General features: G+C 41.6%; 1 protein-coding gene across 10 annotated transcripts in view; it reads right to left on the reverse strand.

Annotated features, from left to right (window-relative positions):
• FGFR2 (fibroblast growth factor receptor 2) overlaps nucleotides 1–27,243 on the reverse strand; it is an 85,512-nt gene that overhangs the window by 44,507 nt on the left and 13,762 nt on the right. For 6 of the 10 annotated variants that reach the window (XM_071812206.1, XM_071812205.1, XM_071812202.1 and 3 more), the window contains exons 3-6: nucleotides 20,579–20,845; nucleotides 19,823–19,897; nucleotides 12,305–12,474; nucleotides 4,993–5,116 (exon numbers count right to left, since the gene is read on the reverse strand). In XM_071812206.1, the coding sequence (XP_071668307.1) occupies nucleotides 4,993–5,116; nucleotides 12,305–12,474; nucleotides 19,823–19,897; nucleotides 20,579–20,845 (636 nt within the window). The remainder of the gene's footprint in view (nucleotides 1–4,992; nucleotides 5,117–12,304; nucleotides 12,475–19,822; nucleotides 19,898–20,578; nucleotides 20,846–27,243) is intronic. The other 4 variants (XM_071812207.1, XM_071812209.1, XM_071812208.1 and 1 more) reach the window with 1 other exon arrangement.

Below are 27,243 nucleotides of genomic sequence, written 5' to 3' on the forward strand. Positions count from 1 at the left end.
GGTGCGTATGTTTTTATGAATTTGGGAATGATAAAATGGAAAAATGTCTTTAAAAAAAATAATGTGTCTGTGCCATGTTCGCAGCCAGAGATTCAGAGAGCACATGAAATCCAAAAATAAAACTGACTAGAAACAAGAGCAAAGCTATTTCTTCTGCCTAAACTAAAGGAAATATAAACAGTGAGGCACCAATGGCAAAAAGATGATTATCATGCTGTAACAAGCAAGAGTAAAAGTCATACCAAAGCTTTCTAAAACCTCCAAGAGCTCAGGAAAAAAAAATAAGTGTTTTTCTGCATATCCATCAATAAAACCACTCATACATGAGATTTCTGGGGCAGAAGCCTTAAGCTGAGAGTCATTTAAAATGCCTCCTGGATGAGAAGTTATTCTCACACTGTTTTCATGTGAAAATATGCATTACTGTTAAGGAACAACTGTGTGGTTCTCCGACACCTCTGGAGTTCACTCCTCAGTAACAAGAGCCAAAGGCATGGCTATTAGGTAAACTAGAAACTGGTCAAAGTACAGCTAAACTGGCTGCAAAAGGACTTTAAAAAAAGTGATAAGTTATGTTAATTTTTATAGTAAACAGCAAGGCTTTCTTACACGTTCTTGGAAGATGTGTTGTGCTATAGCAGCTGCCTATAAACCCCAGTGAATGAGGTAATGTGCCAAACTTCATCTGAAACCAAACCATCTTTTGTTTCCCTGATGACATTAAATAGGACAGAAACGGCTACCTGCACTAGGAGCGTTCAAAGACCAACCTTTTCTTTTTGCCTTTAAAATATAAATTCAATTAGTTACTTCCATGCTTAAGCAGAACTGCTGCTGAAATTGTGCTCTAGCGATAATTGCAATTCAAGAATGATCTAATTATATACAAGTCTCAGTGGCTACATTCCCACGTTGCTTCCTACAACCTGGATTCACTACAATACAACTTGTAAGTGAAAACCAATCGTTTGCAATCATCGTCCCTTAAGACTGCATGGCTTTCTATATGTTTAATGAGGATGGAGTTAGTCTATTAGTAACCTTACTATTAAAAAAGTGAGTTTCTACCCACCGTTAAATACAGAAGAATAGAAAGGCACTTCAGCTGCATGTAAAAAAAAAACAGCTGATAGGCTAAACCATACAAGGGAAAGAACATTCTTTTAATTAAGGTACTGGATTAGGATTCAAGTACCAGCTTTACTTTTTGGCTCTGCCACCAGCTTCCTGTGTGACCCAGGGCAAGAAATTTCATCGTCCCACAGCTCGGTTTTTCATCTATAAAATGGACGGTGACATTTCCTTCTCCCGCTCTCTCCGCATTTCGGTTGTGAGCAATTACTGAGTGCTGGCACGTTGCCTTGGACAGCAAGTATCCGATATTAATTGAAGCCTCTGGGTAGTTCTCCAATAAAAAGCTAAAAATCGACTCGTCTGCCTGTCGCAGGATCCTCACGGAGTTTTGCATCGCCACCATTTCCCACTGCTGCAATCTCAGCCATTTGTACCCCTTCAGTCCTGCTTTTGAAATGGAGGAGGAGGGGAGAGGAAAACTCAGCCGCTTGGGGTATCCCGAACATTAAAACTACAACTTTTTCCAACACAGAATATCCTGGCCAACTCGAATGGACAATTCTCCACTAACACTGTCAATGTGCACAAGTATTCTTTGCAATACAGAGAGGCTGCCAACAACTTGCTGCTTTTTTCTTCAGTATTTTCTACTCCCACTGTAAAAAAGTCAGTGCAATGGTTTTGCCAGGTTTGTAAATGTGAATGAGACCATCTGAGCTAAGCCGACTATTTTAAGAGGGTTCTTGCAAGTAATTACAAGGTAAAAAATGAGAATACTTCACACCTACATTCTGACTGAAAACTACTCAGCCCTGCTGGCTCCAGGCTTTTAATTGTCAAAAGAGTTCAAGGTTTGGAAAGTTATTGGCATCAAGTAACACTGGATATTCCTAGCTAGCATTGTGTCATTATTTGGCATGATTTTTGCTGGGATACTTCCCAAATCTGTGACATAATCAGAGGGTTCTCTACATTACACCATATAGTCAGATACTCATGTTAGTGTAATATGTTACCATGTTTAATACCATTTGCTATTACTTACACTTAATCAACTCTGGAACCAGTTAAACCATATAGGAAAAGCAATTTCAGAGGCTTTCAGCTGACAGTTTTCCACACACAACTTGACCTAAAATTATGACCTGAAGTTTCTAAGATGTGGTCTACATACGCAATTGCCTCTAAACAAACATCCATAACTCTCCACAATCCTATGGGAACCGAAAATTCATATGAAAACAGAAAAAAAGCACAAAAATAACTTCTGTAGAACTGTCTTAACTGTCAGAGTTTCCCCTTCTGGCCAGCCTTAATTTACTGCTTCAGCAATTTTATGCCCAACCTCCACGATTATTACAAGCTTTCAGCAACACAGAAACAGCTGAGCTCTCTAACATCAATCCCCTTTTTAGGTTCATGTCCCAGTGCAGTATATCTTGAAAGACTCACAGTAAATTCAACACAGGTATCTTAGGGTGCACATTCCCATACATACGTTTTCGAAGCAAACTAACAATTGCACCCTTTAGCTCATCAAATTAAAGGAAGTAACACGATTAAGTGCATAGAACTCCAAGATGCAGATGGGGATTTGTAGAAGTCACTTTTGGACTTTTGGTTTGCTCTCTCATAGAGTGCAAGCATCAAGCAATGCTGAATATTAACCCAGGGGAAATCAGGGCTCCTCTGGGTGCCATCAGCTGGGTACCCAGCACCCCACATCACCAGTCACTTCTAAAAAGCCTCATTATTTACTTTCCTGCCTCTCTATAGGAAAGGAATAGACATTTAAATAAATGACATAATCCTTATTACCATTCCATTCATTCATGCAGGTCACTATAATTTACTGCCAGGAAAAATAAACTCCTGCATAATATTCCTCAATGTAAGACATTCAAAAGGCTCAAAGGGGGAGAGGAGGTGAGAGGGCTTCTGACAAATATTTGCTCAAGTGACCGCATCATCATGAACACATTTGCTTAAAAAAAAAAACACAGGTGAAGAAATTTACGGTCAATATGGCACATGCCAGATTGGGACTGGGGTGGCAACAAGGAAAAGCAGCAGGGGACAGAGAAGGGGAATTTTTAACCAGTTCTGTTTCAGGAAGGAGAATTCCCAATATTGCAAAGCTGATGTTTTCCTCCCACGTAGCCCACTGAAAAATAGTTTTAAGTAAAACCAAAGTTGAGTCAAACTAAGCTCCCTAAAGGATTAAGAAAAAAACAAACAAACAACAAACACAAACACCACACCTCCAAAAATCCCACACCTTCATTACATTCTTCTCTGGAAATCAAGCCTCATCCTTGGGGAACCCATGTCCTCCAGGCAGGTGGTCAGTAGGGGACCGAGGCACACGGAACACAATTTACTATCATCTCTGGCAGGCGTTGCTGCTACACCCTCCATAAACTTTGTTTAAACAAGCGTTCAAACAAAATTGGCTTGTCCAGTCGCTCAGTTCATCTCAACAATACCCACAGCTCACCCTACCGAGGGTGACAAAATATCACCAAGGCTGGAAAAATCCTCGCTGCTTTCAGTGTTGGCCACCTAAAACCAAGTATAGGCGAGTTGCGTGGTTCACAGACTGGCTTTGAAGATTAGACAAAGTTTAGCTCTCCCACTCGCATTTTCATAGGGAATATTTTCATTTCTTGCTGCCTGAGAAGCTGGCACTTGTTTGATTTTGGATTTGGGGGGTTTCAGCAGATTTAAGTGGTCCCAGACAAAATAAGACACTAATTTTAAAGAGCATCCAAAACAATGTAAGAGATGCATTTTTATTAATGTAAAAACCACTCGAGAAATACGGAAGTGAAAACTTTGTCACTGTTTTGGTCATATAAACCCAAACTCACAGTAAGATTCTCCATAGAAAATAAGTCAGTCACCAGCCAAAAATAGCTTACAATAATCAAATTCATTTTTTGCTTTCAATCTTGATTGATTAAAAGTTTTATTCACAGAAAATGTGAGGCTCAGATCATCCCACAAGCCTGGAGACAGCAAAGCCCATTCAAGAAATACTTCAGAAACTGCAGCTGAGACCCCCAAAAGTACTATCAGCAGGTCCCATTATAACAGCCAAACCAATTCCTTTTGGACAGCAATGCCTTCCGAATCAATGCTCATCCAGGCTAACCCACAAAAGCAGGGAGGAATGGAATTGGTTCCTGAGATTTTAAGCCTTAATGTAGCTAAGCACTTAAATAAATACATGTAAGCCTTATTAAAGTCAACAGAATTTAGTGTTATTAAGTTAACATTATTAAGCATGTGCTTAATAGTCCTGCTGAATCACAGCTTTGCTAAAGATTCACACAGCTTTTCAGAATTCATTCTCAAGTAACATCACAATTTTTGTCACCTGTGTTTCAGGGACTCCTCATAGCCCATGCAATGGGCTACATTCAGATCTCTATGATACTGTTACACTACCTTTCATGAAGCTTTAGATCTGCACTAAGTTAGAAGTCAATATCTAATTTTTCATTTAAAAAATAGTTTCAGCTATGATAACAGCAATTTAAAGGATCACTTAACCATTTTCATAACTGCAGTTATTAAAATTTGTGTTGGTACAATTGTACAAGTAATAATTAAATTGTAATACTAATGATTAAAATTGCATCAGTATTTATTATTTGGTCATCATGGAAAGCTTGTAGGTGTATCACAGCAAAAAGAATTCACTTGGATACATGGATTTGACACCTTTGCCAAGGCACAGGTACATTGGTCCACCAGACACAACTGGACAGACAAATATATAAAGTTATGTAGTGGTTGGTTATGTAGTGACATCTTCTCTTTAGATGACTCTTAAGTCATCTTCAAAACTAATGCAAAATGTATCAGCTTAGCTCTAAATGTCTCAATGGAGAATTAAAACATCGTCTTACTTACCAACAACGTCAAGATGGTAGGTGTGATTGATGGATCCGTACTGGTTTTCCACTATGCACGTGTAATTTCCCTTGTCAGATGGGACCACGCTCTCCATGATGAGGCTCCAGTGCTGGTTGCGGACCTGGAGGGTTGTAAACCAGAGGTTGGGAACTTCACCAGTGTAGTTTCACCCTCTCCCAATCCAAAAGAAACATTTTCTGAATAGTTAACCTTTTGTAATCTACGTTTAAAAGCCTCTTCTGTGTTTGGCTGACAGTTCTGGAAACTGAAATAGTTTATTTATTCCTGATCAGGTACAGCATGGCTGCAGCAGTGAAAGCTTTCTCACGTTCTGCTATAAATTTACCTCGTCCCTGATGCAAGCACTGCACATGTTGGGGCGCACTCAGTCCTACCAGCTTTATAACCTCTCCATTCACTCTAGAGCAAATTCACACCCTCAGGATATTTCCCACCTGCCTCCAAACAATCATCTGATAATATGACTGACCCAACAGCAATATGGGATGGGTATAATCCCCTAACATCTAAGTGTCTGTCTTTCTCTAATAACTCAATTACACAGCCCACAATTTGGAGAAACAAAGTACAGAAGGGCAACATTTGAGATCCCTCCACCAGGCACACAGAGGGGCCACATCTCTCGCTGAAAGAAAAGATGATGCTGCCTCACAAAAAATGGCTGAAGAAAATTCTCCCAGAAACAGAGCATAAGGATATACATTTATTTCATGCACTCCTGCTCGGACAGAACATAAGAAAGGTGCTGGTTCCGTTCCCATTTGAACTCAAAAGAAGTGTTGGCATTGGTCTTGCAGAAAATAGGATCCAGCCCAATACTGGAAGGATATAGAGTCATCCGGTACATACATATATTTCCTGCATCATAAGTTGGCTCCCAAAATGACCTTTTGCTGGCTATCCACTAATCCCTTGTTTTAGCATTACATTTTTGACAAAGCGCTCAAAGATCTTAACATCATGTAACTGTAATGTACAACTTTTAAACTGCAGAGTACGTATTTCAGCAAATGGAATAAAAATACAATCTGGTACAGTCATTTTAATCAGCCAAATGGAAAGCAGTAATTCAGTGCAGTACACCAGAAAAAAATTTATGGACCATTCAGTGACGCTTCCAGTAACTATACATTCTTAAAAGGTAATTACAACTATAGGTCTGAAATCCTGCTTTGTGCCTGACTATTGTGTAGGTCCTTATCCAGCAGGAAAAGGCGACAGAGGGCTGTGTCCTCAGGGCCAAGAGCTAAAACCTCATGGTTGCTGGACATTAAAATGCCTAAGGTTCAAAGTCTGGAAGAAGAGCCCTCTCTGTAAGGAGCTCCTGGCTTCTCTAGTCCCCCCAGCTAGTAATTCACTCATTAGTTAGACATTACTACTACTGTCCAGTTATGGGCTAACAATATTACAAGACTGCAGCAGCAGGTGAAGGGCATGGTTGCTAACCTAATGTCACAGAAATGTGTGATGCAACCTCAAAATCTCCAGCCCAAACTTACAGCTTGCCTTCCCCACCCCTCCTCTTTATGGTATACACCAAAACTATATATTGATTCTCTTTTTCCACACTATGAAGAGTTAAGAAACCAATTTATGAAGCTACAAAGAGTTTATCAGTGATATTTTATTGTCTCATTGTTCTGCTAAGCAACTTTGAAAGTCAAGGTTTGGGTCAGGAAGAATTACTGTCATAAACCATGGGTAAATAACAAATAAAACAGCTACATATTTTGAATATTTTACTTCTTTATGAGCTATTTTGAGGGAGACTTGGTCAAAGTGATCTGAATGTTTTGTCATTATAAGTTACATCACACTTCTCAGAATCAAAGTGTCTTTAACCTATTTGACTGCCAAACAAGAAGAGATCACGATTCCATGAAAGATTAAAAAAAAATGGTAACAAGCTGTAAGTAATTAATTTGATGGCGAAACAAAGGAAATTGTTTAGCATTCAGTAAGAAAACATAACTAATTTACAGCCACAAGTGGATATACTGGATGGCAATATTAAAAAGTATTTGTGCAATTTCCCTTCTTGTAACTCCAATGAGAAAAGATAATATCTTTATAATAAAACAACAGCTCAAGCCTCTTCTGTTTGAACTAAAAAACCACTGTAGAGGCCCAAAGCCTTTATGACACATCATCACACAACTGGATTTATGTCACGGATCTGGATTCAACTAGATTCAGCTTGTTGGCTTAGTGCTTTCTGGTTACAAGTGCAGGATTGCGAAGCCCAGAAAAGCTCCCCTTTGCTGGGGATGACGGCATCTTCCCCAGTGAAGGCTCCCAGATTGAAACTTTAGTTCTCAGATATGTGACGATCCTGCCACGTCCCCGCAACCTCCCAGTTTGCAACACCCTGATCAGACAGGCTCTGTTAACATGTTTTTAAGTAACGTGCCTTCACTATCTAGTCCCAATAAAGCCCATCTTTGGGCAGCAAAACTGGTGCCAATCAGCCTCAAGACCACATGGCTCTATGTAAAAGGTAGTTTCAAAAGAGGTTCAAAACAGAGTTTCCATATTAGACAGCTCTTACACCAGCCTTCTACACACAGGTTAACTATAATGGTGATATTCCTTTTTTGGGGTGGAAGGGGGAAACTGACCCTTGTGACTCTTTTCAGTGGTGCCCAAACAACAGGATGAGGGGCAACGGGCACAGACTGAAACACAGGAGATTCCATCGGAATATGAGGAGAAACTTCTTTCCTGTGAGGTGCCAGAGCCTGGCCCAGGCTGCCCAGAGAGGCTGTGGAGTCTCCTTCTCTGAGACATTCAAACCCGCCTGGACACCTTCCTGTGTGATCTGCTCTGGTGACCCTGCGTGAGCAGGGGGGTTGGACTGGGTGATCTCCAGAGGTCCCTTCCAACCCTAAACATTCTGTGATTCTGTGACTGAAGTTGCAAATGAATGGTGTCTTTGGTGGTGCAGGTTAAAGCCATTAGATCCCTCCTGGTTGCTTACTTGGGCCCTGTGAAGTGAAGACACCAGTCCTACAGTTCTCCAAATATTCCCTAATAAATTCCCCTGGGTAATACCGACTAGGTCAATTTAAGCTGTTTACATAGATGACTGGAGCTCACCTGGCAGACAGAACGTATTAGGGAGCTCATGTGAATTATTCCACTAGGAAAAAATATGAGGGAAACAGCAAGTCGTTGAGCATCCTCAGCAGAAATATGTAGTCCAGCAAAGGACAAGCATCCACAGCTGGAGACTGATAAGCTGGAGGAAACTCTTCCAGCTCTCCAACCTGACTAACTCCTTGCCAGCTATTATCCTGTTGTTTCTATTATTTTGTTCCCTGAAGCTCCACTTCATATTGAGTTATTTCAAAATCCTGGAGCATACTCACATAATTCCACCCACTCTCTCACCTGTTCTTCAGGATATTCCTTCCAATTTGTAATTGCCTTTTCTAGATATAGGGAAGTTCAAGGGATTATCACATTGGAAGCATGCTGAAACACAGCTTGCCTTCAGGTACTTTGTCACCAGTTCAATAACTGCTTTTGCCATTTTTTAAATTGTTTTGCAATACCTATTTTTATGTTTTATCTGTGCTTCACACCCAAAAATGGTACTTTATTTGCAAAAGGATTCAGATAACAAATATAATCTCAACATGGTTTTCTTTATTTTCTGACTAGTTATGGAGACTTCCAGCAAATCACTGAGGTGCTTTTTTTAGCCATTTCTCCATCAAATTTTTAATCAATTCTTCCAAACAACTCAATTTTTAAACTAACTTATCAATATCAAATGTATACAATTGTCCCTTTAAGATATGGGTTGGAGGTGGGAAACCTAAACTGGAATCAAAATGCCAATAAATATTTATCAGAAATCCAGGAAAGGGTAAGGGATGTTGGATGTTTCATAGAAACGCTGTGCTTTTGGAGTATCACATAAAAAATTGTGGACAGTTCTGTTTCATTTTCCAACACGTGTCTTCAGTGAACAGATCCATCATGAAAAGTTAACACTTAGCAAAAAAAATGGCAAAAGGGGGTCAATTTTATAGGAATTTCAAAAGAAGGATTAGAAACCAAAATACGATTCCCCACAAAATCAGCACCATTCAGACATATACTGGTACTGCTCAGGAAGAGAGAACAAGTGCAGAACATCCACGCAAAAGCCATATGCTTTAATAGTTCCTATAGAGTCAGAACTCTTTCTTTACTCTATATTTATCTGACTGAATTTAAATGTGTATAAGATGACTGTAGTGATGAAGCTTATCAAAATGCATATGTGAAAACACACACCTGTCGATACATAAACAGTAACAACTGATGAAGAACATTTGCTTTCTGGGTGGCATACAGAAAAGTAAAGGCTCCTGTGGTGTCTCATAGAGGATTTAGATTATTAACTCAAATAAATTATTAAATGCCTTTAAATGCACAAGCATCACTTTAGAGACATAAAAAAAGACTAAAAAATATTTAGACATGCAATAACTGAACCTTTTCTCCATGTTGTAGGAACTTTGTGCATACCTTGAAAATAATCAGAAAAGGTTCGATTCTGAAATCCACCACCCAGAATTAGTCACGGTGGAGGAATTTCGCTCTGGGAGGTATCTTGGCCAGCACATACGCCCTCCTGCTAGCTCGCCCGAGTGCAAATTGACTCAAGACTTTCCCCAGTCGGAGGGACAAAGTGCTGCAGGTCACTATCTGATTACGATAAAGAGAATACAAAGAAGAGATTTCTTAGCTCAAGGCAGCAGGAGAGAGCTGGCTGGAGGATTACTGGAAAGCTTCACGTTTTCCTTTCCTTCACTTTGTTCTTAAAGCCTTCAAGGGATAATTGCCCCTTTATAAAAGGGATGGATGGTGTTACATCAACTGGTGATGGAAAATACAGTCAACTGGGCTACTCTAGTCACTCAATTATGAATATTAAGGTATCCAGCAGAAACACTTTACATATAGCAATGTTCAGATTCAAAACAAACCAGCGTACAAAAATCATCATAAGTTGCTGTGATACCTGGCTCAACACAAACCAACACGGAAAGATTCAGTCCTTTCTGAGGATTCCTTCATTACAAAGTTGTCACTATAGAAGTGTCAAAAATATACAATTCTCTCTTTATTTCTGAGTAATTTTGAACTAAGCCTGCAGTGATCTCATCCTGCCCCCCTAACAAGAGGAGGATACATATTTCAGAAACTCTGGAGGACTCATTCTTTAACACCCATCCACTGAAAACAAGCTTATGTCTTAAAAAGATGATTAATCAAAACACCAACAGAATCCAGAATATACCTAGATTGGGTAAGCAGAATTATGTTGGTAAGTAACAGTACCAGATCCTTTAAATTTTTATGTATTTCTGAGCCACAAGAAAGTCTAAAATCCACACCTGCATCTCCTCTGTTTTTTTTCCTCTAGATTAAAAAGACGCAAGAAGTTATGATTTAGTATTATAGGTATATACTTCACTTATACAGCTGGCTTTAGAAATAGGTGTCTGTGGTTTCTTCCCAGAGTACATACATACCTAGGAAACTGTATACATTTAATACATATGAGCAAAAATTTAATTTGTGCCACTTAATGGGCAGAAGCCTAAATGAGCTCAATCAGACCCCTAACACAGTCCAGTAGTGGCAGCAGGGAGCTCCACGTGGGTTGATTTACTCCACTAAAGATCAACCTCCCAAACCAGAGATCAGGTATCTCCATCCTGCCTTGTAAAACACACATTTTCCTTCACGCTTTTCAAGAGTGATATCTGCATTTCCCCTTCATGAGATGTAAAGTGTTCAAATAACATCTCAGTTAGTACTGAAACAGTTACTATTATTTTCCAAGGATTAGTTTGGTTTTCCTTTTTTTTTTTTTTTTAATTGGGTTTTTTTGGGGGGGTTGTTTTTAAAAAAGCACCGAGAAAGGTGAAAAATCACTGAATTGTAGCCAATTTGTTAACACTCCATAGCGTTATGAAAGGCAGAAGGTGTTGCCAGGTGTACACTCATAAGCAACAGTAATTTATGGTGTAAGCAAACATAGATGGAAAAGTCTACTTAGATAATTAGCGTTCATGCGGCGAGATTTTCTGGGCTTTGCTCTCTGCTAACACAAATGTTGGAAAAACTGACACTTTCTACAGTAAATCCAGCTAAAGAGGAAAGGAGACTACGGCTCGTCCTCCTCTGCACTGGAAAACTTATTTTTTTGTACCAAGCAGGGTCTGAGTCAACAGCACACGGAGCAATATACACCCTGGCTCCATCAGGGCACCGCAAAACCTGGCAGCCCAAAAATACTGCGATGCTGGGGTAAGCAGTCCCTAGGGCTCAGTCCTGCGCTTACGGTGTCATCTGGAAAAGTCTCTTAACTTCTGTCTTAATTACCGTTAAGGATCTTAATTACCATGAGGAGCTCTGAGCTCCTCAGCAGAAGTTCTAGGCTGGGGCTTACAATAGTGATACAAGGTAACTGGGAAATTTCTCGTCTTTGGAGAGGAGTTGCTGAGGTGTGGGATACATGAGGAAATCACTGACAGAAGGTCCAAGAGGAGGTTGAGGTAACTCAGAGATATGGGGAGGTATGGCAAGGGCTTGAAGAGGAATTTCCCATCGAAGTCCCGCACTCCCGTTCCCTGCGAGGAGTGGGATAAGATGACCGAATCCTGACTTCTGACCTGACCCAGGGAGATATCAAGAGGCTAAAGGTCCGTGCACTAACCCACAGAGCGAGCTGGCCTCCCTAAAATTCTCTCTTAATCAGTAACCACCAATTTAGCATGAAACATCTAATCTGAAGCTGTTTAAAATTCAAACAAACCCTTGTAAGTAATTGCTGTTAGTTTCCTTCAAATTCTGCTTCCCATTTCAGTTTCACAGACCATAAACTCTATAGAAAATAATAACTTTTGACTTCCAAGTCTTTCCTTTATTAAACTGCCTACGATCACCAGGGTGGATGGTCACATTTTCAGCAATGTCGCTGAAAAGGAATAGAGTAAAATAGTCTTACTCTGCTTTGCAAAGTCACTCTTTAGCTTTCCAAATAGGTCTCTATAAATAATCCTTAGCTGCATGGCTATGCTACAAGTTTGAATTTGAGAAAATAAAAAAATAACCGCCAAAGAAACCATCCACCCTTCCCCAGAAGAAAACAATTACTTTTTTTTTGCTTTTACATTTGATCCAAGGCTGTTAAAAGATTTTCTGTTGACATCTGCAAGTTGTTTTTTTTTTTTTTTACAGCCTTGGTCAAGAACAGAAATTGCAAAATCACATCATCAGAATGTACCTTGTAGCCGCCAATACGATGCTCTTGTTTAAATTCTTTCCCATTTTTCAGCCATCGCATGGTTGGTGTTGGGTTTCCCATCGCTGGACAACGAAACTTGACGGTGTTTGCTGCTGGCACCGCGTGTAGCCTTTTCTCCATTTTGTCTGTATGTGTCCAATAAGGTGCCCCTGTTTCAATGAGACACATCCAGAAATATCAGTATTCAGAAGCTGAGCTCCCTTCCCAGCCCCTTCCACAGACATGAAGCGCAGCACGTATTCCTTTTAGCAGAGACAGCGTGGTTTAGAAAAGTACACGACTGGAAATCATATGTCACAAGTGTTGACCGGAGTTTTGCAAACAGCTCAGACTTGAGTATATCATTTATTACAAAAGTCCAATAATTAAGCACAGATATCCTTTGGTTTGTGTATATCAAATACGACAGAGGGACTGAGTTTTTACTAGACTCAAATAATCAAACACTTTCCACCTCAAGTTGAGTTACTGTGGGCGCTCAGCAAACTTTGAATTCTTGGACCCCAGCTCTGAAGCCAGACAGATCAAGTCAAAAGACCTGTTGGAAGCCTTAGTCTTAACCCTTCCCCATCTCTTCGATGAGGAATAAACATACCTACCTGCCTGGCAGCACACTCGAACTTACAGTGTACCACGACAACGTGAGCTGTGCTGTCACTGTCATAGAAACCATCAAAATATCTTTACAAACGCAGAAGCAGCAAAACTCAGCAATAGCCTGTCAAAGTCCAAATGTTCACTGATGTCCAACACAATGGCACAAAACCAGAGCAGGTCCCTGAGCCCACGTTTACTGTAGTGACCACTTTTGCCAGCTTCTGGGTTTCACCCTCTCCTTCCCATGTCCTGGCCAAGCCTGTGCCCACATGAGGAGCACATGGAAAACCCCTTTCTTGCCCAGGTTCTCAGTCATTTGTCATGTACCAGTATGGCAAAGACAGTTCAACAAAACACACAACTACCCATCTGTTTTTACCCTCCATACACCAGGTTACCCCATGCTCTGGATCCACGCAACACTTCGGCTACATTGCACAGCGTTTTCATGGCATCGCTTCAGTTGTCTCACCATAATAGTTTTTAAAAAGTTAAAGATTCAGGATCTGTTTAATAGTAGGAAACATTAATTTCTTTTACAATGGAGTTTTCCTGAAGCAAATCAGATTAGTGTGGAATTTCTAGTGCTAGAGGGGTCCAGAAAAATAGCTCCATTTCTCTGAGCCCTGTTTCATTTCCTTCATTAGCAGCCTAACACTCCACTATAAATAAACTCTTCCGTTCCTCAAATATTTATAACAGTTCTTACAATCAGTGCAAACTCAGAAATCCTGCCACCCCCTCTCTAAATAAAAATACAGCTGGATAGAAAATACAGGAATAAATCCTTTTACAACGTCTCTCTCAGGATAAAGAAAACATTCCAAAAGCAAGCCTTATAATGATGCTAAGAACGATAAGTGATTATTTTTTTTGCCCGAAGTGGCAATTAGTGTTAAAATTAATGAAGTAGAAAAGCAAAGCAAATTTGTACATGTAATCAAAATAGAAAATCAGGTAACTATTGAAAATTAACTGCAACACTAAGAAATTGTTGCATGGACTAAAGTGAATTAGGGATGCAAGGAAAATCACCGTTAACATTATTTGCTAAAACCAGGATCACATTAAAATAACAGAAGACTTTAAACAAAGCCAACCGACGGAATTAACTACTACACGCAAAGACCAAATCACATTACAATTGCACCAGACAAAGGTGGAATTACATGTTGGTATTGATATATTAAAACGATATTTTCTCTGGATTGCTAAACATCTTCCACAAGGCAATGTGGAGTGACCAGTATTGGGCCCTGCCCACAGTTTCCACAAAATCAAAGCCAAACAACCATCAGAACCAGTTATATTGGTATCTCAGAGCACAGTGCCTAGATTTGACCTCAAACGGGCAACACCAACCCAGCAACTTTGTAGCGAGCGTGGTCACTTCTCATCATGTGTACCACATGCACCTTCTCACAGCTACAGAGCATAGGAGGCTTGGATGCACCCAATGGCACAACCTCAGAACCACAGGCTCCACCGCTCGCCCGTGTTGATGCCGCCCTGCAGCGCAGGCTGGATGGACCAAGCTCTGGAGAAGCCTGAATCTCTAATGTAATTAAAACCAATTAATGGTTTTAAAGTAAAGGAGAGGAGATTTGGTCTAGACATGAGAAAGAAATATTGACACTGAGAGTGGTGAGAGCCTGGCCCAGGTTGGCCAGAGAGGTGGTGGATGAACCATCCCTGGAGACATCCCAGGCCAGGCTGGACGGGGCTCTGAGCAACCTGAGCTGGTGAAGATGTCCCTGCTCATGGCAGGGGTGGCACTGGGGGAGCTTTGAAGGTCCCTTCAACCCAAACCATTCTATAATTCTAAGGTCCCATTGGGTTCAGCCCAGGATGAAGACATCTGAGTTGGTCAGGACCCAGCCACCAACAGTTCCCACAACAAGGCTGCTTCATGCAGCCAGGTTTCTACCACATTCTAGTGCAGCTCATCCTCTCTTTTTCTTGTATGTAACCCCCAATTCCATCAAGTCTCACCCTTCAAAAAACTCTGCTTCTGGACAAAAAGTGCTCTGATAAGCCTCATACACAACAAATGCAGAAGGAGGAAAAAACTTTACTTCCTGGAAGAGGTGGAAGCAGAGAAAAGGCCAGGAGAATGCAGGTAGGAATGAAGAAAAGCAGCTCAGTTCTGTGCCACGGAGAGAGCGGGGAGAGGAAACTCCCTGGAGAGAAAGGATTCTGCTTGGAAAGCTTCCCCTCGCACAATCCTCCCATCAGCATAACCTGCAATGCTCCCGAATTACGGGGGGGGTTGGAGAAAAACATGCGGATATCACATGTTGAAAGCGCCACCTGAAAACGCTTCAAGACATCCTCCCATTTTTCACTAGGTAGCAGCATCTATACTGGCAGCTCCTCAGTACGTTTAAGGGAAAAAAAGAAAAAGGCAGCAACATCCACAAGCCGTAACACTCACCCTCATTTTGTGCTTTCATACAGCGCCGATCTGATTAACACACAGCATTTCTCTTTATAGATCGAATATCATAACCGCAAAGCACCCTTTACTATTTGTCTTGAGAGGAAAAACATCCAGATTCACTAAAAGCGAGAATGAACGTAGTTAAGGAGTATATACCCTCGAGTGCAGACCCTGTCCATCCCATCCCATCTTTGTTAATGGGACAGGTAGAAGGAGGTAGCACCTCTGATAAAAGTCCACAGTAACAACAGGGCAAACTCTGGCACGTAGCGGTAACGAGCAGCAGGGGAACGGGTGGGAACTCCTGATTGCTTTTAGAGCTCTCATTAGTGAAGAAAATATCCTGCTGACCCACACTGCACTCCCCTGCAAATACATTACATCTAATCAGGCAAATCTCCTGCATGCGAAATTGAAATTAGGCAGCCCAGGGGACCACTTCACTTCAGGACGCCTCAGTTTTTATTTGGACTTATCTAATACAAAGAAATACAAAAGCAGTCAACTCCAAGCCTGCCTGACAAGCACCTTGAGCAGGCAATAGTGCGCCTGAAACGGCCACATCAAATCCCCCCAAGGTTTTCAGTGCTATTGTTATTTGACCTTTAATTAAAAAACACTTCTAGGCAGCATCCAATTTTTGCTGCTCCCTTGAGTGGGTTTCCACTCTACAGGATTTGATGAATTTGAACCTTGTTTCATCCTTTCTGAAATTCTTCAAGGCATGAAAAGAACAGCATGTGGATTGCATTTAGATACTTTTTTGTTCTTGGTGCCAATTTACCATTGCTTGGCCCAGAAGAAATTGTTTAAAGGGTGATAAGGAAAAAAAAAACCAAAAAGCCATAAAGCTTCCAGTCGCCTGACAAGAATTCAAGGCGGAACAACAGCATCTTCAAGGCTACCCAAGGGTCTCCGGAATAAATTGTTGGTGGACCTCAGTGCAACCATCATGACAACTGCTGCCTTGCCAGCACCTAATCAGGATTATAGAAAACCCTGAAGTTAGGGTTCTCTCTCAAAATAATGAAGATGAGGCAGCAATTACCAACAATGTATTTTCCACTGCTGCCAAAGGAAACGATGATGATCAGCCCTTAGATTTGTAAAAGGAAGTAAGTGTCAGGTCAATGTCCTTGGAGGTGGCCCTCCAGAACCAAGCTAAGGCACCTCTTCAGGGCAACAAAGGGAAAAAATCAGTTGCCAACAAAGCTATTTTGTGTGAAGAGAAGACTGTTCTGCAGTGGAACCAATCCTGCACCTTCCCCACAAGCACTAATCCCTTCAACAAAAGCTGGAAGTAATAAAAAGCTATTCAGGATGCAGTCTGGAACAAATCTACCACAGTGTTTTTTCAGACAGTTAAAATATCTGTCAAGCTAAAAGGACACCAAAAGCAGAGTGAAATCTGCTATGCATGCCTTTTACTTAAAAATACACACAGGGCAAATGGTCAAATGCACATGTGTACACTTGAGTGCCCTCCTCTCTCAAGAATGAGTTGCTCCTTGCAGCTATGGAGCTACTTACAGCCTCGGTTGACTTTAAGAGCAGTTGTATTTTCTGGGCGGCCTTGAAAATTAGGCCAGATTTCCTCAACAGCCTCGCTACTTGCACTGGAGAACCTTGGCCTCCAAAAAATTTGTTTGTAACAGGGGCAAAGAAAATTCAAAAAGCATAAAAGAACAGTTACCATCGTAAATAAAACAGCACTAAAAGCCTTGCCTTTTTTTTAAATATTCAGGAATGAGAATGCCAAGGTTCCGTTTCCTGTGGAAGGCACTACAGCCATTTCCTGCCTCATCACATCATAATTAACATGCCAGGACAGCTGGACTTTATCAGAATTGTTTCATCAAAAAGCAACAACCTTTGAAGACTATGGCCTTTTGTTTCCATCTGTAAAGGCATAACCAGGCCAATTTCCATTGCTTATCCTTAATGATTGCAGCTGTAATTTGTATGTAAATTATCAGCTAAATTGTTTTAGATCTGCAAAGCTCAAACATGATTCAGGAAACACTTAAAGACTTCTTCTCTTAAATAGCAGCAACCAGGGACTCTTGTGAGGGCCTGAACTTCCCCAGACTCTGCCTAAAATAGGCCAGAGAAGGTGGTCAAGGGCATTTGGCCATTGCGCACCCCTGCCTGTCCCTTAGCGTGCTCACGGAGGACTTAGGCTGCTGCTCAACTCCTCATTCAGTTATCAATCCATTTTGCAACAGTTTCTTAACTTCGATGTGGCCTTTTGGACACAATACAAAAAACTAGAAGGTGAATGGCAAATAATACAGAAGAGAAGACTTAGAAGATGCTAAACACGCAAGCTTCAGCGGTTTGCAAAAGCACCACACCAAGTCCCACCCCTAACTTCCACACAGCTCTGAGCTTGCCAATTCACAACCCTCTTTCTTTCAGCACAGTTGCATTAATCCAACTGAGTTATTATGATGCAACTTTTCATTGAAAACAGACTACTTGCAGGGATGTGGTGGCTCGATCACTTTTCCAGTGCCAGCTCTTCCCGTCGAGCACTCAGATGTCCCTGTGCTTGTCCCTGCACCCATCTGCAGCTTGCAAGATGCTCCAGAAGTTTTGGGGGCACCTTGTAAAGGGCAATCTCATGAGGACTTCTTTGTGCAATGCTCTGCTCGGGAGAAATCTGTCTTCTCGCAGTTTCCTCACTTCTACACTGCAAGGGTTTGTGCTCCCCTGACATCCAAAATGTTTCAATGTTCACACTCTAGAGGCATCTTTCATTTTGAGCGGGGAAAGTGTGACTGACCTCTGCTAAACACACACCCCGTCCCCGGCAGACGAAAATCATCAGTGGCCTTTCACCAGCTCCTGAATCAAGATTGATTAACAGTAACTTAAAATGATAGCTCATATTACAAGAACATCACTGGTGTTACGGACTACACCTCTGGGTAGTTCTCCCTGTTACGTGAAAGGGCAGGAATGGTTACCACGACATTACAAAGCATAGTTGCCTTGGAATCTGGTCCTTTTCTTTTTTTTCTGTCTATATTCACTTCCAAAACCCATTTGTACTCACAGTGAATCTTCAAAGCCATCAGCACAGACTATAGAAGCACGATTGTCTTCACTAACAGACCAAAAATATTGCAAGTGCTTCTCTGACCAACACCAATAAAGCTCACAATAAAGCGACAGCAGACATAAGGATGTTTCTCAAAAGGAATTTCTACCCATGCGTCCTTTTCAGGGCAAGGCTAACATTGCCTGGCCTGGTGAGTTTTGCCTAGACAACTTCTTTTAAAGGCAGTGTCCCTCTTCCAAACTTGCCAATTATCTTTGCCACCACATTCCTTTGTCAGAGCAGCCTCCAGCTGCTTAATCTCAGCCACTTCAAGCTGCACCTGTGAATCAGCCTGGGTTAATCACACTAACAGATGGCAGGGGCCAAATAGGCAGCTAAGAACTTATATCATTTTAAATAGCATCTAATGTTTCACAGCTTCAGACGAGGGCAGCCCTATACAACAATAACTAAATAGGGGAGGTGAAATCAGGCTCATACTTTCTCATCTGAACAAGTGTTTCAAGCTCACAGTCCAGCTGCCAATTACTAATCAGGCTGAGGAGCAAATATATACCTGGCTACTGCCTCCGGCAACCAGCTGACACCTCCCATGAAGGATTTCTGTGTTCTGCGTGTTATTGACTTTACAAAGCACAAGCGATAGCAAACTACCAGTTACCAAGGGGATTTTGCAACATAGGGGCATAAGGAACCAATATCAATTTTCTGTATTTTTTTCTTTGTGACTGCTCTATTTAGAGTCTATTAATAGCTTTCCAAATTCTCTAGAGGAACCAAAGTTTAGCATGGAGATAAGTTTAAGATTCTTTTAGCTCATTTTCATCATTCATAAGTAACACGAAATGTGGTTTCAGTGCTGGATTGCTTTCTTTGCAACAAACCTTGAGGTCCTTTGCAGACAAAAGAACCTCATTGTCTCCAAATTCATTCTCCGTGGGGAGATTTCTGCCGAGATTAAGGATTGAAGGATTTGCCTCATTACAACTTAAATTTTATTTTTGTAGTTTCCATACCACCTTTTAGCAAAGTGAGCTGGAGTTTTGTTTCTTCTGTTAAATTTCAGATCAGGTTCATGGGAAGTTAGTTCATCTGCGAGACTCTAAACCAGACAAAGACGGAACTTCAGTTCAGGAAGAAAGGAAACTGCAGAAAAGCCAGCAAGAAGGGAGAAAGAAAGTACAGACCAGTAAAGCGTGTTTAGAAGTATATTAGTTTATTTTTCTTTTCCAAGGTACGAACTATGTGAAACAGAAAAAAGGAAGACAAAGGTAACACTTTTTGACAGCCCATGCAGTTAACAATCAAGAAGCTCTGAAGGCAGGAGTGTGAAAGACAGGACATGATTTTCCACGTGGATCTTGCTAGTGACTTCTGGCAGTTCACTGTTACTTACTCATCTGGTTGCTGTCATTCACAAAGTCCTCGGACCCATCATTGTCATCTTCATCGTCCCCAGAGGAAAGAGCATCTGCACATTAAAAATAACCAAGTCTTTAAACCAGCCTATTTTGCAGAGAAATAAACTAATGGGACTACATCTTAGATTATCTATCAAGGAGAACAGATATTATGCTAGTTGTGCAGGAGCACAGGAAATAAAAACTTGAGCCACAAAATGTGGGTTATTCTTATAAAACTTTAACAAAACTAGTAATACTCCTGAAATGCTACGAAGTTTCCAAAGGGAGTTTGCTAATCCAAAAATCTCCCTCCACTTATAATTTTAATTTTTCTTAAAGACATTCATTTGAGCAGAACCGAGTGTCTCCAGAACGATTTATCTCTAAACTGCAAGGTTGTAGGACACCCCTTTTACTCTTCAGATGCACAGGGAGAAAAAAACCCCAACTTGTATTCATTCTACTGGCTTTATCATCATCACAGCGACTCTGTATAATTTAATCCTGTCATAGTGGCATAAAACAGAGGGCTATTCAGCAGCTGTTAATCATTATAGATCCCATGAAGTAAAAGGAGTATATACAAACTGAGTCCGTTTCAGGGTCAGGACAAGGGAGAACATACCTGAAATAACTACAGAACTCAGCTCAACTCGCTATGCCCGGGAGGACTGTTTCACGTTATAACATAACATGTCTTTATATCACATTTTACAGCTTCTACATGCAAAAACCTATGTTTAACTTACCTGTAACATTTACAATGAAGTACAGGGTATCACTGTCTAGGGTTCTAACGGCAGTGCAAGCATAGAGGCCCGAATCTCTGGGTGTAGCATCCTTAATTTGTAAGTACTCCCCAATAATCACTGTCCTATTGTCAGGCCCCAAGGGGACCCCATCCTTAGTCCAACTGATCATGATGGCGTCTTTCAATTGACAGCGCAACTCAAGCGGTTCTCCTGGAAGTGCTGAATATACATCTGGCTGAGAGATTTGGTATTTGGTTGGCGGCTCTGCAAAGGTGGAAGGAAAAGGAGGAAAAAAGAAGAAAGAGAAGGGAAAGGAGAGAATTGCCAACAAAAGTCAGTGAAGGCCCTTTTCATCCACAGAAATCAAGTTACGCTTAATAAAAAAGGTTTCATCCAGATTAGCCCAGCAATGTGTCTTGTAAAACTGAACCATGCACAGGTATGGGATAGACTTTATTTTCAAGAAATTAACCACAAACAAAGTTCATTCGCTTTTTATCGGTTTCTCGGCATGTGCCTTGTCCCAAGTGCCACTCAAAGGCACAATCCTTCTCAATGGTCACTGAGAGCCATCTCTGGGGAGAAAAGTGCTGCTGAACCCCAGGGGCTTCAAAGAACTTGGAGGAGGCAGGAGGAGCTCAGAAAGGAAATTCAGTTTTATATCTTAGCACCTAGACCTACAATTTAAACAAATATTTATCTCTCCCCACTCGATTTTGTAGGTTGCCTTTTTTTTCCTTTTCTAAACTGAAAAGAGCTGTGTTGGAAGGAAAAGATGGCCAAACAACCCCTCACTAACCAAGCTAATAAACATTTACGCAGCATATATGATGCCCTTTATTCTTCTCCCTGCACCCTTCCCAAACTCTTTCCATTTGCCTTCCACACTGCCAATCTGCTCCCAGCAACAGTCGCTTTTTCTTTTAATTTTTACTTTTGCTTCATTTTTTATTCCACAAACTCTCCTGAGCAGAACAGAGCAGAAACCCGGGAACACAAGCAAAGCTTTCAAAGTCACGGTGTACACAGACGTTCACAACAAAATTGCTCATCCATCAGTTTCCTTTCGTAACCAAATCACAGGAATGTCAAACCAAAGCCTTTTTTAAAAGAAAACCCTTGGAAAATGACATTTGCCTACAGTTACAAAGCTTTATCACCTTCTTCCAGGTCCAGCTCTCAGGGAACCACGTCCCTTGGCACTTGGGACCAGATGGTTCAGCACAGGGTGGAGGGACCCCACACCTACAACACACTTGAGCTGTGCCCAGTATAGGGACTGCTTTTCTAACTGGTTTCTCCTTACAACCACAGTTTCCCTCTCCCATAAGCCTCCTGGCCTCACCAAAGCCAGCAGGAGAAGCAAATAAGGGAGAGCAGCCTCAAGGCATCTCCTGTTTGCCCAGGAGGAGGGTCAGGTCACACCAACAGCTGCTCCCCGGCACAGGCACCAACTGGGCACCGCTGGGTGCATGCTTAAATAAAACACACACCTTGTTTTATTTGCTTGGGAGTCTGAGGAAATATTAAAATAGGTAACTCCTCAGTGTCCACACTTGTGTCTAAGAATAGCAAAACTCTGGAACCTGTGTTCCTCATCCTTGGGGCACAGAATTGTCATTTTTGTGCGACACCTTCAATAGAGAAGTCTGAAATAAGCTCACATCTGGGCCAGCCTGTGGATGGGAGTTTGGAAATGCTAAAGCACTGTCAGCAGTGTAGTTTAAGGTAATCCTGTGAGGAGTAGGCAGTGGGACTCAATGATCCTTACAGGTCCCTTCCAACTCAAGATAGCCTACGGTTCAATGAGTACCACAAGTGGCCACCACAGTGGGACACTCATGCATTTCAATATTGAGTTATACTGACGGACTTGAAAACAGCGTGCCAAATTTCTCCTCCCACTCATCATGTCATTTCAGGGAGTTCAGTGGGAGCTTGCCTGAAGCAACAGGAGAACAGATCCAGAGATGTGCCCTTGCGAAGTTTCTCCTGGCATTTTCCCTAGGGCAAACACGGGTTTTTGAACAACAGATTTGACAGTTGCATCACACCAAGAGAAGTACATAAAATCATATAAACAAGGCCAATTACAGAGACTGTAAAGATTATTGGATTTCCATTTTATAACAAGGTTTCTAAACTTTCTAGCGTGCAAAGTTCCATCTCAAAGTCTTAGGACAGGCTACAGTACAGCTTTATACTCCTTCTAAACTCATTCGGTCCTGCTCCCACAGTCATGAATCTACAGATCTGCAATGCAGGTGTTTCATCGAGTACGACACCATGCTGCTAGAAATCTGATTTCCAGAGGGAGCACGGGCTCCTTTCTACATGTATTTTGTAACACTAATGAGTATAGTTGAGTCTGCTTGAGGTTTTTTTTTTTAAATTCAGATTCCACTGTCAAATTAAAATATAATATAAAAAATAGCTGAAGCCAGCTGGCTAGTTTACTTTGAAGATTTTAAGACTTCTTCTAACTCTCTACTTCGAAGAAAATTTTACACAGTTTATGCTCTGCCAACAATGTACAAAAGTCTTTAAAAATGTCTTTCTTTAAACTTTTGAAAAGCCACTGTAGGTAAAGATGATAAAACCCTCCTTTAAGTGCATGCGAGGTTTTTGCTGAAGAGCCCCAGGAAACCTGCAGGATGGTCACACAGTGTCCTCTTGGGTAGATCGATTGTTTGCACACAATTAGAAAGGAAATAAATCTTCCGCCCGCCCTCCTTGATTTCACAGAATCACAGAATGGACTGGGTTGGAAAAGACCTCAGAGATCATCCAGTCCAACCCTTGGTCCAACTCCAGTCCATTGACCAGATCATGGCACTAAGTGCCATGTCCAATCTCAGTTTAAAAACCTTCAGGGATGCTGAGTCCAGCACCTCCCTGGGCAGCCATTCCAATGCCTGACCACTCTCTCTGCACAGAATTGCTTTCTAATCTCCAGCCTAAATTTCTCCTGGCAGAGTTGAAGCCCATGCCCCCTTGTCCTATTGCTGACTGCCTGGGAGAAGATTTCATCTCTTTTTAAACTATTAATCTGAAATTTACAGTGAATCTTTCAAGAAAATTCCACATTCAAACTTGAGAATAGCAATTTATATGAAAATTAGGGAAAAAATATCCTTTTACAAGGAAAATCACTAGTCTACTGAAGAAGAACAAGTTTCAAATCAGTATTAGCATTTGGTAAATATTATCTCCCTCCATTTCTTTCTCTCTAGAGTATCAGGGAAGACACAGCACAAAGTATTGTCATGAAATAATGAAGTCATGTTTGGAAATAGTGAGTTATTTCAGGTAAGCCTTTGTGTTGCCAAACTAGAATGTAGCAGCACTTAAGACTGTCACTTTTTATAATGTTTGCCTATAAACTTTTTCCAGTGTGGGTTTGAAATGGTGCCCAAAAGCAAACAGAGAACAGGTGGGATTCTGAGGCACGAGTCCGCCCAACAGCTTCACTGCGAAAATCAACCAGTTTAAACTGTTCAAAAAATTCCCGGCAGCACATAAACAACCTACGCTGCCGAGTTAACCCTCTCTCCAGGACACTGCACAAAGGTTTTTACACCTCTCTGAAATTCAGGGACAAATTCTGAACTCATGTGTGTGCTGTACCATCAAATCAATGGTTCCCCCGAGGCTGACATCAGGATTATTTCCCCATTTCCACATCTTTGGAGTATACCAGAGAAATAAGGCTGCGAGTTTGCTCAGCCTTCATTTGTAACCATCCCCCGGTGTTTTCAGCAGCGTCCTCCTGAATTTTCCCTTAGTGAAAATATCCAGATGGGAGAAGGAAAAGATAGCACTGCAGAGCCTGTACCACCAAGTGAAGCTTGATGATCTGGGATCACATCCATCCATCTCATTCTCTTGTAAATCCCATAATTGTGGCATTAGTTCTTATTGCAAAGGTGCATTACCTGATGTGAATAACACCTGTCTATCACTCCCTAAAAAACAAACAAGGAACAAAGGCACGTGTAAAATTTCTGGTGGTGTTCTTAAACCCTGGGGGACAAGGGAGGGCACATTGCTTCTGTATTGTCGGCTCTCAGCTACATCCTTATTTGTAATAGCGGTGCACACAATGTATTTTAACTTTATAAGTGGAGCTATTGAACAATACCACCATGGAAAACCAAGCCGCTGTTAAATAAACAGACGTGAACTTTTTCTTTGCCTGCTCATACAGTCTCGCAGCGTGGTTTGTGCCACCCAGCCAGCAAATGGAGTAAATACTGTTTGTATAAAAGCTATGCCCACAATAGAGGACCGGGGGCATTCTGAATGTTCCGTTTCAGATTCTTATGAGATAAGCAATTATACTCCAAATCATGCTTCTGGTCAAGATTCAGTCACTGAAACAGGAGATTTATACTTCCTTAGGTTTTAAATTATTATTATTTGTCTCCATTTATTAAAATGTTAACAAAGAACTGCTTATCTTAAGGCTCAAGGCATTTAGTTACTTAGTTACAGAGCCAAATAATTAAACAATCAGCTAATAGCTAACCCCAGCAAAGATTCTCACACAACTCTCCGTAACACAAAAGCCTCAGACCCCATCAAGCCACTTTCCCTTCAAAAGGCTTTAGTAAATAACTAAACACTCACCACAGCGTGCCCAGAAGGGTCAACAGACCTGACCTGTCAAGAATCCAAGAGGTTCATTGCAAAATTGAATGTTCCCACAGGGAACGCCAGGCTGCCAACCACTACCCCTCCTCCTGCTTCTTGCTCCTACCCCTTCTCCTGTTTTTCCTGTCCTTGAGGAAGATCCAGCAAGACCATGCTGGATGAGCAACATGAGATGGGGATGTCGGGCTGTGCCTGAAGCAGAACAGCTCCATGACTTTGTGAGTCCAACCCAAGCCTTTAGGCTCTCTCCAGGAGGCAGCTCTGCAAGGTGGGGAAGCCCAGGTGTCATCCCTGAGGTTTGCAACCTTCCCTCCCCTCCCTGATGGGCTTCTCCCTCCATTTAAGTTAGCTCCATGTCCTCTTCTGATGAAGGAAGACAAACTCAGCCTACAAAAGTCACTCCTGGCCATGGTGACTACCTCCTGCTCGCTAACAGCAAACCAAAGCCACAAAGGCTAAGCACGTCTCCTTACACAAAGGGGGACAAAATAGCGTTTGCAATTCATCCATCTGCTTCTCCAAAGCCACTGGGTTCCTGCTGGCTTATTTGTCCTGCATTTCCGCCAGCTCGCTGCCAGTTCTGCCCAGCTCTGCCTCCGCCAAGCATCATCAGGAAGTCTCTCTCTGTTCTGATAAAACACTTTCCTTTCCAAGTTACCAAAGCTCTTTCTGTAATTTCAAAACACAAAAAATTTGAAACACGAATCCTTTGTCACTGTGAACACCCTGAAGAGCAGGAATAATTTCCCTCCCCCAGTGTACAAAAACAGTAATTGTTCAAATTTGACAAAAAATATCCAGATCTTGTAGAAAAACTTCACGAAACAGCACCCAAGAGCAGGAGATATGCGATAGTTAAAAACACAAAAAATGTGTCAGATTTTAAGTCTTAATTCGTTCCTTTAAAACAAGCTCCTGGGCTGTTCTATTTGAAAGCACGGCTACTTCCACCAAATGTTAAGTGCCAGGGTCTCAAAAACAAAATTGAGAGATTGTTTCCTGGCATCTTCTTTAACTGTGTTATTCTATAAAGATGTAGTTATCTGGTGGGTACAAGAGACAAAACCAGACTAAAAGAAAGTCGCTGAGGAACAGGAAGAATTCTTCTGCCCTGGAAGTGAACATTTACAAAGTGAAGTAAGTGTTGCCACATGCTACGTGCTTATAACTCTGAGCAAGTGTAGAGCTTCCAGCCGCACCGACTTGCTAGAGCATGGGCATCCAGCATCATGTCAACTCCTATTGAGTGTTACATATACCAAGATCATAAAAAAAGTGAATGTCCTCCAATTGAAATACTTGCCAATGTCATCATGGGTAAGGGAAAATATTATACCGCACTAACTTGTTTTCCTAAGCTTTGAAGACTTAGAGAAATAAATAATTCTGGTGAGCAGCAAAGAGTTTCACCACTTGCAGGACCCCCTGGCCAAGAGAAAAGTTCCACATGTGTGCCTAAAAATTATCCTCACATGATTCCACCTATCTGCCTTGTGTAATGCTCTCTGGCGGATGAGCTCCCCCAGGTAATTATTATACCCCAAGCAGCACTCAGCCCTGGCTACAGACACAAGGGCCTCATCACACCCAGCAGAACAGAGCAGTGGGGGCAAAACTCATGAGGTCCCCTGTTGGTGTGTTGGCAGACACAGGGTGAGACACATGAATATTTCAACATGGCTTTGATGGCTGCAAAGCAGTTGGGTTGATGTGTCTCACCCCCCTGGCTAAAGGAAGAAGATTCCTTCTCAAAAGAAATTATACTTGCCTATGCTCCATGAAGATTAAAAATTCCTAAAACTTGTAGACTGCGTGCTCCTACCTGCCTTTATAGTTGTGATTCTCGAGTTACGGCTGCACAACCACGCAACACACGTCAAAAAATGCCAAGTATCACATGCTCATGGGCTTGGCTGTGTGCTTTATGCTTTGGAAGCCAAGGCAGGGAAGACTTGGAGCATGCCAAGTTCAAAGTAAACAGCAGAGAGACCAGCGAGGCCACCTCCTGC

Source organism: Patagioenas fasciata, chromosome 8 (assembly GCF_037038585.1).
Source record: "Patagioenas fasciata isolate bPatFas1 chromosome 8, bPatFas1.hap1, whole genome shotgun sequence".
In the NCBI taxonomy this organism is placed as follows: domain Eukaryota; kingdom Metazoa; phylum Chordata; class Aves; order Columbiformes; family Columbidae; genus Patagioenas; species Patagioenas fasciata.